General features: G+C 39.3%; 1 protein-coding gene across 1 annotated transcript in view; it reads right to left on the bottom strand.

Moving 5' to 3' along the window:
* Positions 1 to 14,466, bottom strand: part of LOC124148060 (ADP-ribosylation factor-like protein 5B) — a 37,837-nt gene extending 23,371 nt beyond the window's left edge. The window contains exon 1 of the mRNA XM_046518990.2: positions 14,206 to 14,466. Coding sequence (XP_046374946.1) covers positions 14,206 to 14,251 — 46 coding nt within the window. The 5' untranslated portion in view covers positions 14,252 to 14,466. The remainder of the gene's footprint in view (positions 1 to 14,205) is intronic.
* Positions 14,467 to 15,964: the final 1,498 nt, after the last annotated feature.

The following is a 15,964-nucleotide window of genomic DNA, read 5'->3' as shown; positions in this document are numbered from 1 at the left end:
ACTTTTTTAGCAGTGTGTGTGAGTGCGTGTGTGTGTGTGTTCTAGTCCTGACTGACTGATGCCGATTTTATAGTGCTAGCCCAATGATACGAACCCGCAGTGTAACATGAATACCAGAGCCGACCAGTCCTTGTTTTATCCCCTCAATGCCAAGAGCCAGGATAACAACAAGTACCATCTTTTAACATCTATTGGTAAGACGCAGCCTAGGATCGAACCCTGGACCTCCGGGCGGATGCTCTACCACTAGATCACAGAGGTGGTCAGAAGCATAAACAGGAGATTGTCCTTAATATCTCTTATAAAAGCAATGTAAGAAGACTCAAAGTTCTTCAGATTGCTGTACAGGTGCTCGGGACCCAGTACGTGACCGAGGACTACAACGATTTTTAGTCAATGGTGAGGCATGAGTAACAATTCAGTCTCAGTGCTAAAACAGTTTTGTGAACGTGGGACCAGGGCCTGTTTCACAAAGCAGTCTTAGAGCTGAGCTCAAACAGGGTTTAATGTCACATTTAAGGTTCAATTACACAAATATATCAACGTTCATGCATGTCTGTGTGTGTGTTTTAATATGGATATTCCGCTCAGACACAGTATGCTGAATCAAAGCCGCCAAGTATTTTATCACCTTAATGCTAAGTGCCAGGCAGGGTAACAACAAGTATCATCTTTTGGTTTAACGCGGGATCGAACATAACTAACCTGCCACTCTCTGGGCAGACGCTCTATCAACCTCACGATGAAGCTGGTCAACGGTCTTAGCAATATTTGCAGTGTGGGAGTTGCAATATTCTTCATGGTCTTTATAAGTGCTGAGATGTTTCTGTGCACATGGTCCAAAGGCCCTGGCCACAAAAGGATCTTAATGCGATATATACTGTATATCGCTGTGTATAAGGCGAGTTTTCTTACCAGAATTAGGGTGCTTTCAAGGGGGGTCGTCTTATACACAGGGTTGAAGAGTTTTGATGTTTTTTCCCTCCCAACACAAAGACATTACTGTGAGCATGTAACACCGGAAATACCATGTTAACAAATCAATACTGAAGTACGCAAACTAATCATGTAATTGGTTATAAAAAGTGTTCATTAAAATTTATATATCTGGACTTGTTTGATGGTTTGTTTGTTTGTAATCAATTTTTTTTTTTTATTCAAAATTTCATTCAATACTGTTAATATTCATTTGGGCGAAATCTTATGTGAAGTAGGGCTGTTACGATTCACTCTCGTATTCAGTGAATTGAACCGTATCCATTCATGAAATGAATTCGATATTCGTGGCCACTAGAATCGAATATTTGTGAATATGCAAGAATGTGCATGTGTGTCTTTCAAAAGACAACACTCTTATACTCTTTAGTTTAACAGTATAGTGGTCACTGGTCATTGTCGCATTTGAGCAGATACTAGTACCTGGATAAGTGCAGTATATAAATGTATAATATATTAATAATTAACAAACCATGTCAAGTAATTTATGTTGTTATTGCTTCACTGAATATAACAAATAATACATCAGCTGCTGACTTGTTATTGTATTCGTGTATTAATTTTCGTATTCGTTAGGCTATATTCATGCTACGAATCGTATTCACCTCATAGTGTAATCGTTGCAGCCCTAATGTGAAGTGATCGGAAGATCGCACGACTCACCGTTATCTACAGCAACCACAGTCATATTACCGCTATTAATGCCTTGAAACAAACATAAGTGGATAGAGAATATATATATATCATAAATGCTATACTTTGACTCGCTGAAAGTCATATTTGTTGTAATTTGACTATAATATGTCAACAACAAAAATTCACCATCGCGAACCTGGGAGCATAGACTGTGATGTAAAATTGTTTCAAAAGAAAAAACATCCGGCAATAGCGATCAGCTACGCTTTAATGGTTCTTAGTTTATTTCAAATGCGTATAGTAAAGCTGTAACTAAATTAACATGATATTAGAATAAATTAATCCTGAGAAAATAATATTTTCAGATACAATTCTTCCGGTCATTGTATCAAAATTCTTTAAAGTTATTGGGTAATTATTAACCTAATCACCGGTAGATTCCGAGAAACATATGTACAGCTGATTGCTACTTCTGCGGAAGACAAACACGTTTTTATGGCAAATGTAGGGATTGTGTATGCGCTGGTGACGTGCTTCATTCCGATTCCCTTTATAGACAGGGTATATATATTAGCACTGATTTTAAAGGCTTGTACAGGGGGGGTCGCCTTATACGTGGGGTTGCTTTATAGATGGCGAAATACGGCAAGCGCTGAGCCAATTTACTGAAACAGGCCCTTGCAAGAGATGCTGGCCTAAATACTTGAGCAGATTGCAATTCAAAACTGGATATAGTGATTTAATCATCTGTGGTCAACAAACGGTTCCAATACAAGTAAATTAATTTAAGCTTATTCGGCTGGAACAAAATGAGTTTCTAGTTGTGGTTACATATGGAGTGGACTGGTGATGTTTGTTATCTCAAATACAATCATCAATACACTCACTTTCATCCTTGTATTCAGACTGAGTTTCCTAACAGGTGAATCAATAATTGCTTGTTGTTTCATGTATGTCAGCGCACAGCCTTCAGATAATGCTCTGTCATGTCGTTCCACATTATAATGCTTCGTATAGAAATCCTCAGGAGTTGTGCAAAGGAAAGCTTGATGGCAAATGTGATAAACATGTCCAAATGAAATAATTAGACAAAGGGTTGGTTGGTTGGTTGGTTTGTTGTTGCACGCCGCACTCAGCAATATTACAGCTGTATGACGGCGGGCTGTAAATAATCAAGTCTTGACCAGACAAATCCAGTGATTGACATCATGAGCATCGATCCAATCAAGCGAGCCAGATCACCCGTTGTCACTAGTCCCCTGTTACCACAAGCATAGTCGCCTTGTAAGGCAAGCATGGGTTGCTGAAGACCGTTTCTAACCCGGATCTTCACAGATCCCACCCACTATGAGCTGTAGCAGTAAGCATGAACGGTGTTTGAAATACAGCATGAACCACCAGCCTTCCGTTCTCAGTCAGACGCACTATCGACTAGAGTGAGTGAGTGAGTTGGGTTTAACGCCACTTTTAACAGTACTACAGTTATATCACGGTGTGTCAGCTTAATGTGGGAGGAAACCCCGAAGTGATGCAGGCCTCAGATGTTTACCACTTTGGTGAAACCCACGAGCACGGGTATGGTGCTGACAAACCTAGAAACATAATCGGTGCGAACTGGGATTCGAACCCACAATCATAGGTTTCTGGCGTACCCAGAGGACGCAACTCTGCACAGCGAATCGCGGCGCCTTAGATGACTGGGCCACCCATGCCCCCCTATCCACTAGACCATGGAGGCCTTCATTACTCAGTGGGAAAATATCATGCTGAATAATCTTCAAATGCAGGATGTTCGATAATTTTACAGAAAAAATAATTTTCTGTCAGAATAGAATTGGTCCTTATAGGTGTTTGCAGACCCTATATTATAAATATTTTTTATCAAATATATTATTTCTCAAGTTAAGTTACTTTTTGATTAATTTTTGTAAATGAATCAATTATTTCTCCAATCTATTAATATGATCAAATATAGAAAGCTAGCCAAAAAAATATATTTAGACCGTTTTAATTGTATGAATATGGCTTTTGGCTCTGTTGGATCAAATCTATTAAGCAAAAACTGATTAAGAACAGACAATGTTGAACATTGACAAACATGCATGACAAACATCACCATCAAAATGGCTGCTTACAGTGTCAAATCCAACAGGTCTGCCAGACAATGAAGCTGACAGGTTTCTGGAGGTGATGGAGCTCTGTCACTATGGTGACAAAAAAGGTGTGACTGTGGTTACCATGGTAACTTATTTGACTAACTAGATTTTTTGAAAGTAGCCACTAAAGGTGCCTCCCCTGCTGTGCCAATGGCTACTCCCATCACTCCGAAGCACGCTTAATAGAGCCTTAAGGGATGTGGAGCTTACCTGACTTACGAAGTTACAATTGTTTTACATTTCAACCTTATTTCGATACAAATATCTTCACTGCCTTAAAGAAATATTGGTTCAAAAATGTCTGGGAAAAAGAAAAAGAAAGTATTTTTGTAACATTGTTTAAATACTATATGTAGTATGTTAACTCCACTAAAACATGGGCGCCCATGTTTAAAATCAGATCGGAATTCTTTTACAACCGTTGTAAACTCTTTGCGTAAATCTGTTACAGCGAGCAAATCAGTTTTCATACAAACAACCTTGAAATTAGAGGATGCTTGAGCCATGATGAGGGCACGGAAAGGAAGTTATTCAATGAATAACTGAACATTTTGTCTCAGAAATGTGGATTTCCAATCTTAATTTTAGACATAGCACAGTTAATATATTGTAGGAACAACCTGACACAACACTTTCCAATAATCCATTACTGGTTGGTTTGATTTGTTGTTTAACGCCGCACTAAGCAATATTCCAGCTATATGACGGCGGTCTGTAAAAAATCAAGTCTGGACCAGACAATCCAGTGATTGATATCATGAGCATTGACCGACACAATTGGGCTATCCATTACTGAATAATGGGAAGACGTGCGACATGTTCATATTACGTATATAATGTCATGCTGACACAGGCACGATTGAGGCTGCTGCACAATCAATCGAACAATTGATGTGAACGAGTAAAAGAGCATGAAGCAAAAAATAAAATGAATTACTGAAAATAATTTTCAATGTCTCTCTGAGAAATATATTACTCCACTTTTGATAGAAATAATCAGGTATGTCATCCTATTTAAATATTCACTTGACATATTATAAGAATAAGTTTTGTGTGCCATGGAAAGATAAGATAAGTATAATCCCTATGAAAAGCGGAGCACATATTAATCTTGTTGTCATGTCTGCCCAGGGGTTAATTGATGACCTGATGTACCGTGCTATAAATAACTCCCTAACTCAGCCCCCAGGCTGAGGGCCAAGCTTCATGACATGGATACAACAACAACTGTCAACATTATCAGGAGTGAGAGAGAGGTCTTTGTGCAACAGGCGGTCCTGATTTCCTGTGGCGGGGCAACGACCTCAAGATGAACGCCCTCAACATTACATCAGCATCCTTCAGCTTTGTTGTGTCACTAACTGTAAACATCAACAGTAGCATGGACACTTTTTTTTCCTCAACAATTTTGGATTGCAGATTATAGAGTTCCTGTGTGGATGCTCAGTTTTTACAGAAGCCATGCATAAAGTAAAAGTTGTGTGGGTTATGGATCCCTAGACCCCGAATCTGAAACTGATAACTCTGAACTGATTCACCTCTGTACAGTGAGCCCCTGTTAATCAGGATAGGCCGAGAACTCAACTGGCCAGATTAACAAGGTCCTGCTGAATCAGTACCTCAATGGAGGTGCATAAATAACATTCACTACCTCCCACATCATTCATCCCCCATTTAGCTTTTCACCTGTTCATCCACTCTGCTATTCCCATGAAGATCCCACTAGAGAATAGGTCTTCTGCAACCCATGTTTGCCTCGAAAGGCAACTATGCTTGTCGTAACAGGAGACTAACGGAATCGGGTGGTAAAAATCGCTGACATGGTTGATGCATGTCATTGTATCCTAATTGCTTATAACAATGCTCATGATATCAGTCACAGGATTGTCTGGTCCAGACTCAATTATATACAGACGGACGTCATATAGCTAGAACATTGCTGAGTGCAGCGTTAAACAACAAACAAAACAAACACCTTGCTGTATCCCTGACTCCCCTCGCTTCTACACACACTCCTCCCTAAAAAAATCCTCCTCACACCCCACTACCTGTTTATTCACCTTTCCCACCCTGCATGACCTACCTACCTACACACACCCCCCCCCCCCCCCCCCCCCAACTCTTTGCTACTTGGTACTTCCCATTATGAACCTCTCCACTCACTCAGTATCTGTATAACAGCCAAGTCAATAAGCCTCAGGGTCAGTCGCCAGGTGTTACACCCCGGCAAGGACCTTTGTCTGGGTGTGTGAGGACACTAATGGCTTCCTCACTACACAAGGATGATTAGCACACCTCCCCTCGCCCTGAGAACCAGGCAGATAATGAGCCCCACCAGTAGGGGATTAACATCTTCACACCAGAGGTGCCAATTAGCCTCAATAAGATCTTACAATAATTACATAATATAATTAAGTGGAAGCTTGACACTTGGGCAAGGTGCGTGTCGTTGAATTAACATTTAACTTATTTTAAGTCATCTATCTTTGCAACTGAATAATATGACATAATTTTCCTTCAACCGTCAAAACAAATATTGACATAGGAATGACAGATATGACAAAAGAAATGGACATGAAACGTTTATTATCCTGTTATCCCAAATAGCAACTGAGCACAACCCTCTAAAAGCCTGATGGGGCAGTGGTTGGAACAATGGTTTGCCAAAGACCCAGGTTCAATTCCCCACTTGGGTACAATGTGTGAAGCCCATTTCTGGTGTCCCCCACCATGATATTACTGGAATATTGCTGGAAGCAGTGTAAAACCACACTCACTCACTCACTCCAAAAGCCTGAACTTCTAGTTCTACTAGTCGTCAGGATTTCTTGACGATTCATATAAGACATTCTGACCCTGGCTAACAGGTTAACAAAACTTTCTATCCCTGTGATGGCACTGAGCATGTCTAAACAGTCAAAGATTTGCAAAATGTAAAAGACCAATTCCGTGATCTAATGGATAGGAGAGCAGAAGGTCAATGGTTTGACCCACGTTGCAATATAAGTGCAATAATCTTGAATGTGACGTCAAACCCCATTTTACTTCAAGTCAAAGTTCAATAAAGCATACAAAGAAGACACAAGTGTATCAAATCACTTGTGCAACTTGATTAAAAACATGAAAAAGATTTGGTAAATATCCGTCGACGCCAATTTGACGGTACACAAACCCTGCAATCGACCGAAATCTGAACAGCGGTCACCATGTTGTTTAGGAACCGGATGACGATTTCGTTACACGATTTGGATTTGACTTTTACCATCAGTTAAATCCATTGCCTCAGGAAGATGGCCAAATACATGTCTATATAATAAGAAAACATAGAGACTTTTCTATGCATTATTTACAGTATTAAACCTCATGGATACTACATATGTGTAATGACTCTATTTGGTCGTTAATTAAAGATCAGTGAAGAATTGTTAATTATGTAGTTATACTAATGGGTTTCTGAAATTTTCATACATATTTGTACGCTAACAACTCAAAAATAATTGCTTAATCATGATTTTGCATAAATACATGGCTCACGTGGAGCTCTGGCAAACATTATATAGAGGCCTGTGTTTTGTTACACAAAGACACTCAAACCATTAGTGTAATTGCTACTCGATGGCTACCTCATTAAGTATTCCCAGAGGTGGTAACATTCCGACTTTTTAGGTGGTGCTGTAATGCAGGGATAGAAATAAGCACCAGCTAGATAGCCCAAGCACATTTCAAGCACATTTCCCTCATGCTAAGGGTATCTAAGGGCTAGTTGCTTTTTGAAGGGGGATTACCTGTGTATATATATATATATATGCTTGGGGGACTGGCAACTCTAAAAAATTACTGGTACCAGTCCCGCCATATTTTTGCCAGGACCAACTTTCAACAAATAAAAAACGCATAAAAGCTTTTTGGTTTTAATTCTTTCAACATCATGTTCAGTGCACAGATGTCATCTCTGAAGTAACTTAGTTAGATCTATACGTCATTCACACAAATTTCAGTCACAAATTTCTCGGGGTTTTTTTATATTTCAAGACGAAGTTGCTACAAATGGATATTGAACCTAGAAATAGACAAGGGGAAACCCTGATGGTAACAGACAAGCTGACGAAAAATGTACTCATATGAATATCACCGATAGTTTGTTCAACAATAAAGATTTATAAGGTACTTTATTTGCCGGCCCACAGGGACTGGCAGTCACATGAATTACATCAAAGCCTAATATTACCAGTAAAAACTGGTAATTACCGGTAAACAGGAACACTGATCACTATTTGGATAGTAAATGTTTCAGGTTAATTTCTACCGCTGGCATATCAAACTGAGCTCAATACAGCAATACAAGGTGTACAATAACAAGCCATCTCTCATAGTGGTAAATAATCCAGTCAGACATTATCAGGTCATGTTGATGTAAGCAGTGTTAGCTGAGACTGATCAATGTGCAGCATCAGGCATTGTACATCCGAGGAAATAATGACATAACATGCTGTGACACTTGTATTGGTTATCAAGGCTGGAGTATGGAGAGAAACACGACACAAGCTTCCCCGTGTATGTGCTCTGATCGATACAACGTAATGGAAATGTGGAGAAAATGGGCCAAACCTACGTATGCCTCTACTCAGATAAGATAACACTTTATTATCCCAAGGAAATTTGGGTTAGGTTACATCAGCACAAGGTCTCAGCTTATTGATAAACACACACACAAATAGACAGAACACCACAAACCATGCAAACATCACATTAAATGTGGTGCTCGTGAAAAAATGGGCAACAATTATTTATCACAAAATTTATCACAAAAACCTGGTAGTAGCTGGTATGAATGAATTCAGGCCTATTTGTCCCCAACATCGACAATCATGGTCGTAAAAGAAGTTGATACTCTGAATATAATCGTGAGATATCGCTTAGCATATTATTTGCCCTATTAACTATTTACTGCTCATGAATACTGCCGATGTCCTGTAGAGGGATGCCGATGATTTGGTTCACCGTGTTACAGATTTCGGTTCCGTTGCAAACAGACAGGTTTCTGTACCAGCTGGTGAAGTTAAAAGTCAGAATACTTAAAACAAATGTTTTATTTAACATTGACATGATGATAGAGACAGTTTAAAAATGTCTTAAACGATGATGGAAATACAAGCCATGTTGACCCTTTTCATAATAATGTCAGATTGACATAATGTATTCGTGATGTTAAGTGTCTCAGGCACCTAGAAAATTAACAAGTGGGACTGTTTATGAAAACAATGCACATATTAAATTTATTGATAAATTGGTTTTATCAACAGATTATTTTATACCAGCTATTAGCATGATTAGACAGACATATACCCCTTTAACACTGCTGCGTTTTCTGTAAAAAGATCTGTAAAATACAGACAATAAAATAAAAAATATGGAATGCCATGTAAAATTTCCTTGGTATGTGGCTAGGACTTTGTTGATTTTTGTAACAGGGTTTTACCATGACCTACAAAACTAGGGGCCCAGAGGATCAGTAATAAAATGTTGCAGCTAGGGCCGGGACCGATACACTAACAATGCGATCCCATACATATCACAATACACTAACGATTTACAGTTGGCAGAGTTAGTATGGCACAATGGGCGAAAATACTTACATTTTCACTGCTCGTTTTCACTAGTTATCTAAGTGTTTGGTGTAACATATATTAAAGAATACATTTAAGGTAAATGAATAATTTTTACTTTCGATTGTGCGATTGTGATCGATACTTGTATCGAGAAGTAAAGAATCGCGATCCACCGATGCATCAGTGTAGTGTACTGTACTGTATTAGTGTAAGATTTGATAATTACTTTAAGTTTAATTACAGGGCCCTAATGTTTCTTGGCAAGAATTGGGTACAATAAAATTACAGTTTGTCGCTCAGGATGCAATATATTTTTTTCTGCGTCATACCATACATTTGTGCGTATTTGACGCACATTTCTGCATCATGCAAATCCTGTCAGCGTTCATAAAGATTACTAAGAGATTGGTCATTGGGGCATATTGGAGCAGTACTGTTAGCATGGTTATAGAACTGAGAGTGAGATACCATTACTGCTTTACATAGACATGGCATCTGAACACTTAAGTTTCATTTTACATCTGTAGTAGACTCACAGATCATCAATATGTCACATGCTTGTCATCCCATGCATACAGACTCTGTGAGAAACCATGTTGACAGAGGCTGACACAATAACCACCTGAATAGTCAGCTTGGCTACAGATGTTAGATACATAAAACATGTTGTCACAGACTTATGGTGCTATCACATATCAGCAGTGTCAGCCATGAATAGTTAGACAACAGCTAAACAGGCACTATGGGTGACAGCCGTGAATAGACAGACAACAATCTAACACAGGCATGTAGGTCAGCCGTGAATAGACAGACAACAGTTTAACACAGGCACCATGGGCCAGCCATGAATAGTCAGACTACAGTTTAACACAGGCACCATGGGCCAGCCATGAAGAGTCAGAAAACAGTTTAACACAGGCACCATGGGTCAGCCATGAAGAGTCAGAAAACAGTTTAACACAGGCACCATGGGTCAGCCATGAATAGTCAGACAACAGTTTAACACAGGCACCAACAGTCAGCCATGAATAGTCAGACAACAGTAACACAGGCACCATGGGTCAGCCATGAATAGTCAACCTTGAGTAGTCACACAAAAGTTTAACACAGGTTCGGCACCATTGGTCAACCACGAAGAGTTGGACAACAGTTTCACACAAGCACCAAGGATCAGTCATAAATAGTTGGACAACAGCTCAACACGGGTCTGGTGTTAAACTGTCTGGTCCAGACTTGATAATTCACTGGCCACCATCACAAAGCTGGAATACTGCAGTCTAAGTGCTGCATTAAACAACACAACAACAAAAATTAGCCTCAAGCCCAACCAATCATAATTTCAAACATATAACTTCCTGTAGTTTGAGTCATGCTAACAAAATCAAACCATGACCTTACTACATGATCTAAGGTGAAAATGTCAATTTCACAAATAAATTATTGATACCGGTATTCAAATAAATTTTTCACACACTGAACACTAACAGTTACCATGGTAACCCACAGAGAAGTTTTCCAAGGCCCCGTTCCACCAAGCTATCGTAGCAAAGTTAAAGTTTGGGTTTACGATCATCTTCGTGAATAGTCAGACAACAGTTTAACACAGGCACCATGGGTCAGCCATGAATAGTCAGACAACAGTTTAACACAAGCACCAAGGATCAGCCATGAACAAGTGTACAAGCTATCGTAGCAAAGTTAAAGTTTGGGTTTACGATCATCTTTGTGGAACAGGGCCCAGAAGGAGACAAATTCCTTCTTGACATCACATGGACCACAGTTCCCAGATCAACAACTACATGTCCTTGTTATCAAGGCTGGACAACCACCAGACCATTTATCATGACCTTGATTTGGGCGTATAATGTGGTCAATTACATGGTCAACAGCACTTTGACCATGTTGACATATTTCCTCTGGGCATACTTTGTAGTGGGACAATAGCCAATGTCCAGTGCTGGGTCATGAGAGAGACTGGGATGGGTTGATTCAAGGGAACGATTAGGAATACCATTGTTGCCAGTGCTAATTCACATGATTTAGGAGGACATTTAAAACAGATGTGTTTCAGGGAACCTGCTTCACACAGCAAATAGCACTGATTTTGAAGTTTTTGACAGTTGTAAAATGTTTAATTATCTTGATTAAAATTAAATTCATTTTAATACTGACCTATTCACTGACATAGTTTCACATTGATTCCAGATCAAGACATGATGACAAAACAGACATCTCATCAAATTACACTGTTCGTTTATCATGGGAACCAGTGCGATATAACGAGTACACAACTAAACATCTTGTACAGGAAACTTTCCTCAAGTCTGTGTACTCAGGAAAACATCTTCACCAGTGTTGACGATAGACTAACACTTAATCAATGAAAACATGTCTTTAAAATAATCTTTTGTAAATTCTTCAAAAGCACCTTTCCTCTTCTGCTGTTTCCATATCAAGCAAACTAGACTTGGTTAGTTTAATCTAGACTTGCCTAGGCTTTTAGTAAAAAAAATACCTAAAATTTATAAATTCCACAGTCATGGTGCAGGACAATGTTGAGTAATGTGGAGATACATGTAATTAAGGATGTGGAGACACGGAACAACTGGAGGTTTAAGGTTACCATTGAGTACTTCATGTTAGCTACTGATGGCTAAGGCACTTATGCAGACATTTTTGGAAACATACATTTACTAGGAGCCTTGAGAAATGTTGAATGACTTTCAGAACATTTTAGACAAGGATTAGCTGTATAAAACTGCTGCTCAAACAATCACCTTTCCTTGATTGTTAACCTAGATACACAATATTCAATACTTCCGAAACTACAGTAAACTATGTTTATAACGAACATGCAAAAAGAACTGACGGGTATAACAAACCTATTGTTTGGTCCTGACCATTTGTTATACCATGTTATACATATGCTGTACATATGCTTATAACAAACTACAGTTATAACATGTATAACAAACTAAAATTAGTGATCCCTTTGAGTTCGATATAACTAGTAGTGGGACGATACACTGATGCATCAGTGGATCGCAACTCTTTACTTCTGGATACAAGAAACAATCACAATCGCACACAGAGTAAAAAGTATTGATTCTTACCTTAAATGTATGACGTTCTGTAAATAATCGGGTCTGGACCAGACAATCCAGTGATTAATATCATGAGCATCAATCCACTCAAATGGGATCGATGACATACATCAACCAAGTCAGAGAGCCTGACTACCTGATCCCGTTAGTCGCCTGTTACGACAAGCATAGTCGCCTTTTACGGCAAGCATGGGTTGCTGAAGACCTATTCTACCCCGGATTTTGACGGGTCTCACACCTCACACGATTGTGATGGCAGTGTTGTTCAAAGCAAACCAATCAAGACAAAACATTTAGGGCTCGATTTAAGGAACTTGATCTAACTTGCACCAGGTGCATGTTGGCATAAAAACCTAGCTGCACACGACAAAACCAGGTTGCACTCTGGACCCATACATTCAACAAAGTTGAAAAATAGGCCAGTCTGCTGCCAGTGTCACATAAATGAATGGTGTAAAACTTAATAGGAACATGTGTACATAATCTTGGAAGTTAGTGACCCACAGTTTGATGACATCAAGCCTAAGAAAGCATGACAAATTACACCTAACATAGGGATCAGTGATGTAATAAGGTAAATATGCCTTAGAGGTATTGAGAGTGTACATACCCTACACATACATACTCCAGACATACAGTATAAAGAGATGTTTGGGGTTTTGTCCCTTGAATTTAGGTTCAACAAGAGTGGAATGTATAGTGAAGAAGCAACATTGACATCAGTGTTTGAAAATAAGGTGGATCATGGCATCCATGAGGTCTTCTATGATATTTGAATCTAGGAACCTTAAATATCCTAGTTTTAACAATGGGGTTATGACAAGGGCCCCCTGACTTTCATGTTTTTTTTAAATACTGATAGCCATCATGCCCACAGATCTTTATAGTCCTATGCCTCATTTAAAAGGTAAAGCCACTCCTACAGTTGACAAAGTACAATTAGGTCACATGCCTTGTTACTTTATACCTGTCAACAGGGTGAAGACAAACTCACGTCACGCTCCACTGACCACAGTCTGACGCCATAGCTATTACAACTTGAACCACCAGTCAACATGAACATGATGAAAAGATGTAATAAAATAGACCAGCATGAATACAACTAACTTGTGTTACCATCATGATGTTGAAAACATTAAATCGGCATTTCTTTGACGGGGTTTGGATTTTGATGGAAAAAGGTGTGCAATATAAGTAGTAGACAGATAGCAGTCCACAGGAAACAAGGTTGGTTAATGACAGATTAAAATGTGCCAGACCAATAATCATGATAATGGTTATGACAGTTTTTCGAGCTAATCTGACTATAATCTTCATTTACGGTCACACAATAAGTATTAAGAGTACAAGGGACCTGGGTAAACATCTTTTGCAGAAGTAGAGGGTACCCAATCATCACTATTCAACACTCATTCAATGTAAGTTGAGGTGAAACTAGAAAATAATTTGTGTGTTTCAATTTGACAGGTAGAGGTCGATTATGGATGTAACAAAACAGAAACAAACGTGATTTGGGCCTATATATATCATTTGACTTTTGGGTTTTTATATAAGTATTGTGTCAAATGTCTGCGACATACAGAAACTACTCAATTTCCCCATAATGAAATCAACTGACATGGATGAAACGTAGATACGCGTGTAGATAAACATCAGTTCTTGTTTTTACATGGAAAATATTTCAAGAATGTCTTTGAAACTTACCTTCATTTGTGAACAAACTCCAAAGCTTTGAGAACAAAATACCCATTTTGAGCAGTCTGTTGTATACTACAAAGTCACTCAAACCAGTTTAAGAAACGAAAACTGCCTCCAGTCATCTACAATACATGTTTCTGGTTCCTGGTCCACAAAATCATGTCTAGAAAACCCGGGGATTTCTCGGTTTGACAATAAATAAACTTGCGTAAATTCCACTTGCTGTTGACACGAGCTACCGGAAGTGGACTAATTGACAGATGGGCATGCGTTAGTCATGTGTTCTAGCTTCCTAGCAGCTGTCTTCGTGATATAGGTATGGCCTTCGCCTTCAGCTGGTTTTGCGTAATATTACAGCGATTAATGCTACTTAACGTTTAACGTACCAGTTGACCAACGGAATTATAGAGTAGACCCGATCCCACCCCTCTAGGAGTAGTCATCGCGACTACGGGATCAGGCTAAAACGGCACTGCGTCAACATGTCGCCCAACTTGCCTGACAAAAAGGCTAGTCTGTCTTCGAACCCTGATACAAATATATCAAATACATCCCATGCAAGTCTATAATGTTTGGCAAGTCTAGGTTTCTGCAGTATTGATATCAGTATTCAGAAAGTGAAGAGAGTCTCTGGGCTACGTTTTATTAAATTTTTATTTTTATTAAGATAATTTAACTATTTTTGTTCTGTACGATTTGTTCATTTCAGTGACCAGATGTTAGTCTAGAAAAAGGCCATTGTCTCCAGAGGTGATAAGTGAGTGAATATGTGGGGTGGTGTTAACGCTGCTTTTAAACAGACTTACTTATATCAGGTACGGGAGGAAGCGGCACAGGTCCTAGATACCACTGTGGTGATACTCACGAGAAGTGGGTAGGGTGCTGACTAACCTAGAACTATATACAAGCATGGCGAATTCGAGCTTTCATATATAGATTTCTGGCACGCATAAGGAACGCAACTCTTTGCGGCCACCCGTAACCCTGCATTGATAGTTTAACATGAATACCCCACTCAGACACAGTATACAGACTCCGAGCGGACTAGTACTTGCTTTAGACCCTTAATGCCGAGCGCCAGACAGGGTAACAACAAGTGCCATCTTTTAACGTCTTTTGGTATGACGCGTCCGGGGATCGAACCCGGGACCCTCCGCGCTCCGGGCTGACGCTCTACCACTAGACCACGGAGGCGGTCTAATAAATATAAAACAAATATAAGCCTAGAGTAGATAAGAAACTATTACACTTGTAACTTATTATATCCAATATTGTTGTATACGTCAACTAAACTAATGTAGGACTGGTCATGTATTATGTGTAGGTGAGTGAGATTGGTCTAAGGGCTGTATCACATGTAGCTGATCCCTCCATAATGTTCAAGTTTATGATTTTTTTAATTTGATAAAACAGAACTGTGTCAATTTTCATGCCCATCCCCCACATATAGTTGTGATAAATCATATAAATATATGAATCATATATTATCTTAAATTTCCATCACATCACCCAGCGTTGTTCTTCCTTGGTCTTTTTGGACATCTTGGGGCCGTTTTGGCATGTACTCATTTGAACAGCACCTCTTTCTCCGACGAGATACGGCGGGCTGGGATCCTGTCTACTTACACGAGTAAAGGCGCTAAGCGAACCAACAGTGGAACCAGTTAAGACGGTTCAGTTACCTCCCTCAGCCATGGACACTTATTAGTAATCTTACCTCAACATCCTGCACCCGGTTTCGCCGACTCAAACAGTCACAATGTGA

This window comes from Haliotis rufescens, unplaced genomic scaffold, assembly GCF_023055435.1.
Source record: "Haliotis rufescens isolate VD_foot unplaced genomic scaffold, xgHalRufe1.0.p SCAF_10, whole genome shotgun sequence".
In the NCBI taxonomy this organism is placed as follows: Eukaryota; Metazoa; Mollusca; class Gastropoda; order Lepetellida; family Haliotidae; genus Haliotis; species Haliotis rufescens.
The sequence above is the reverse complement of the archived record's forward strand: the minus strand, read 5'-3'. Positions and strand labels throughout refer to the sequence as shown.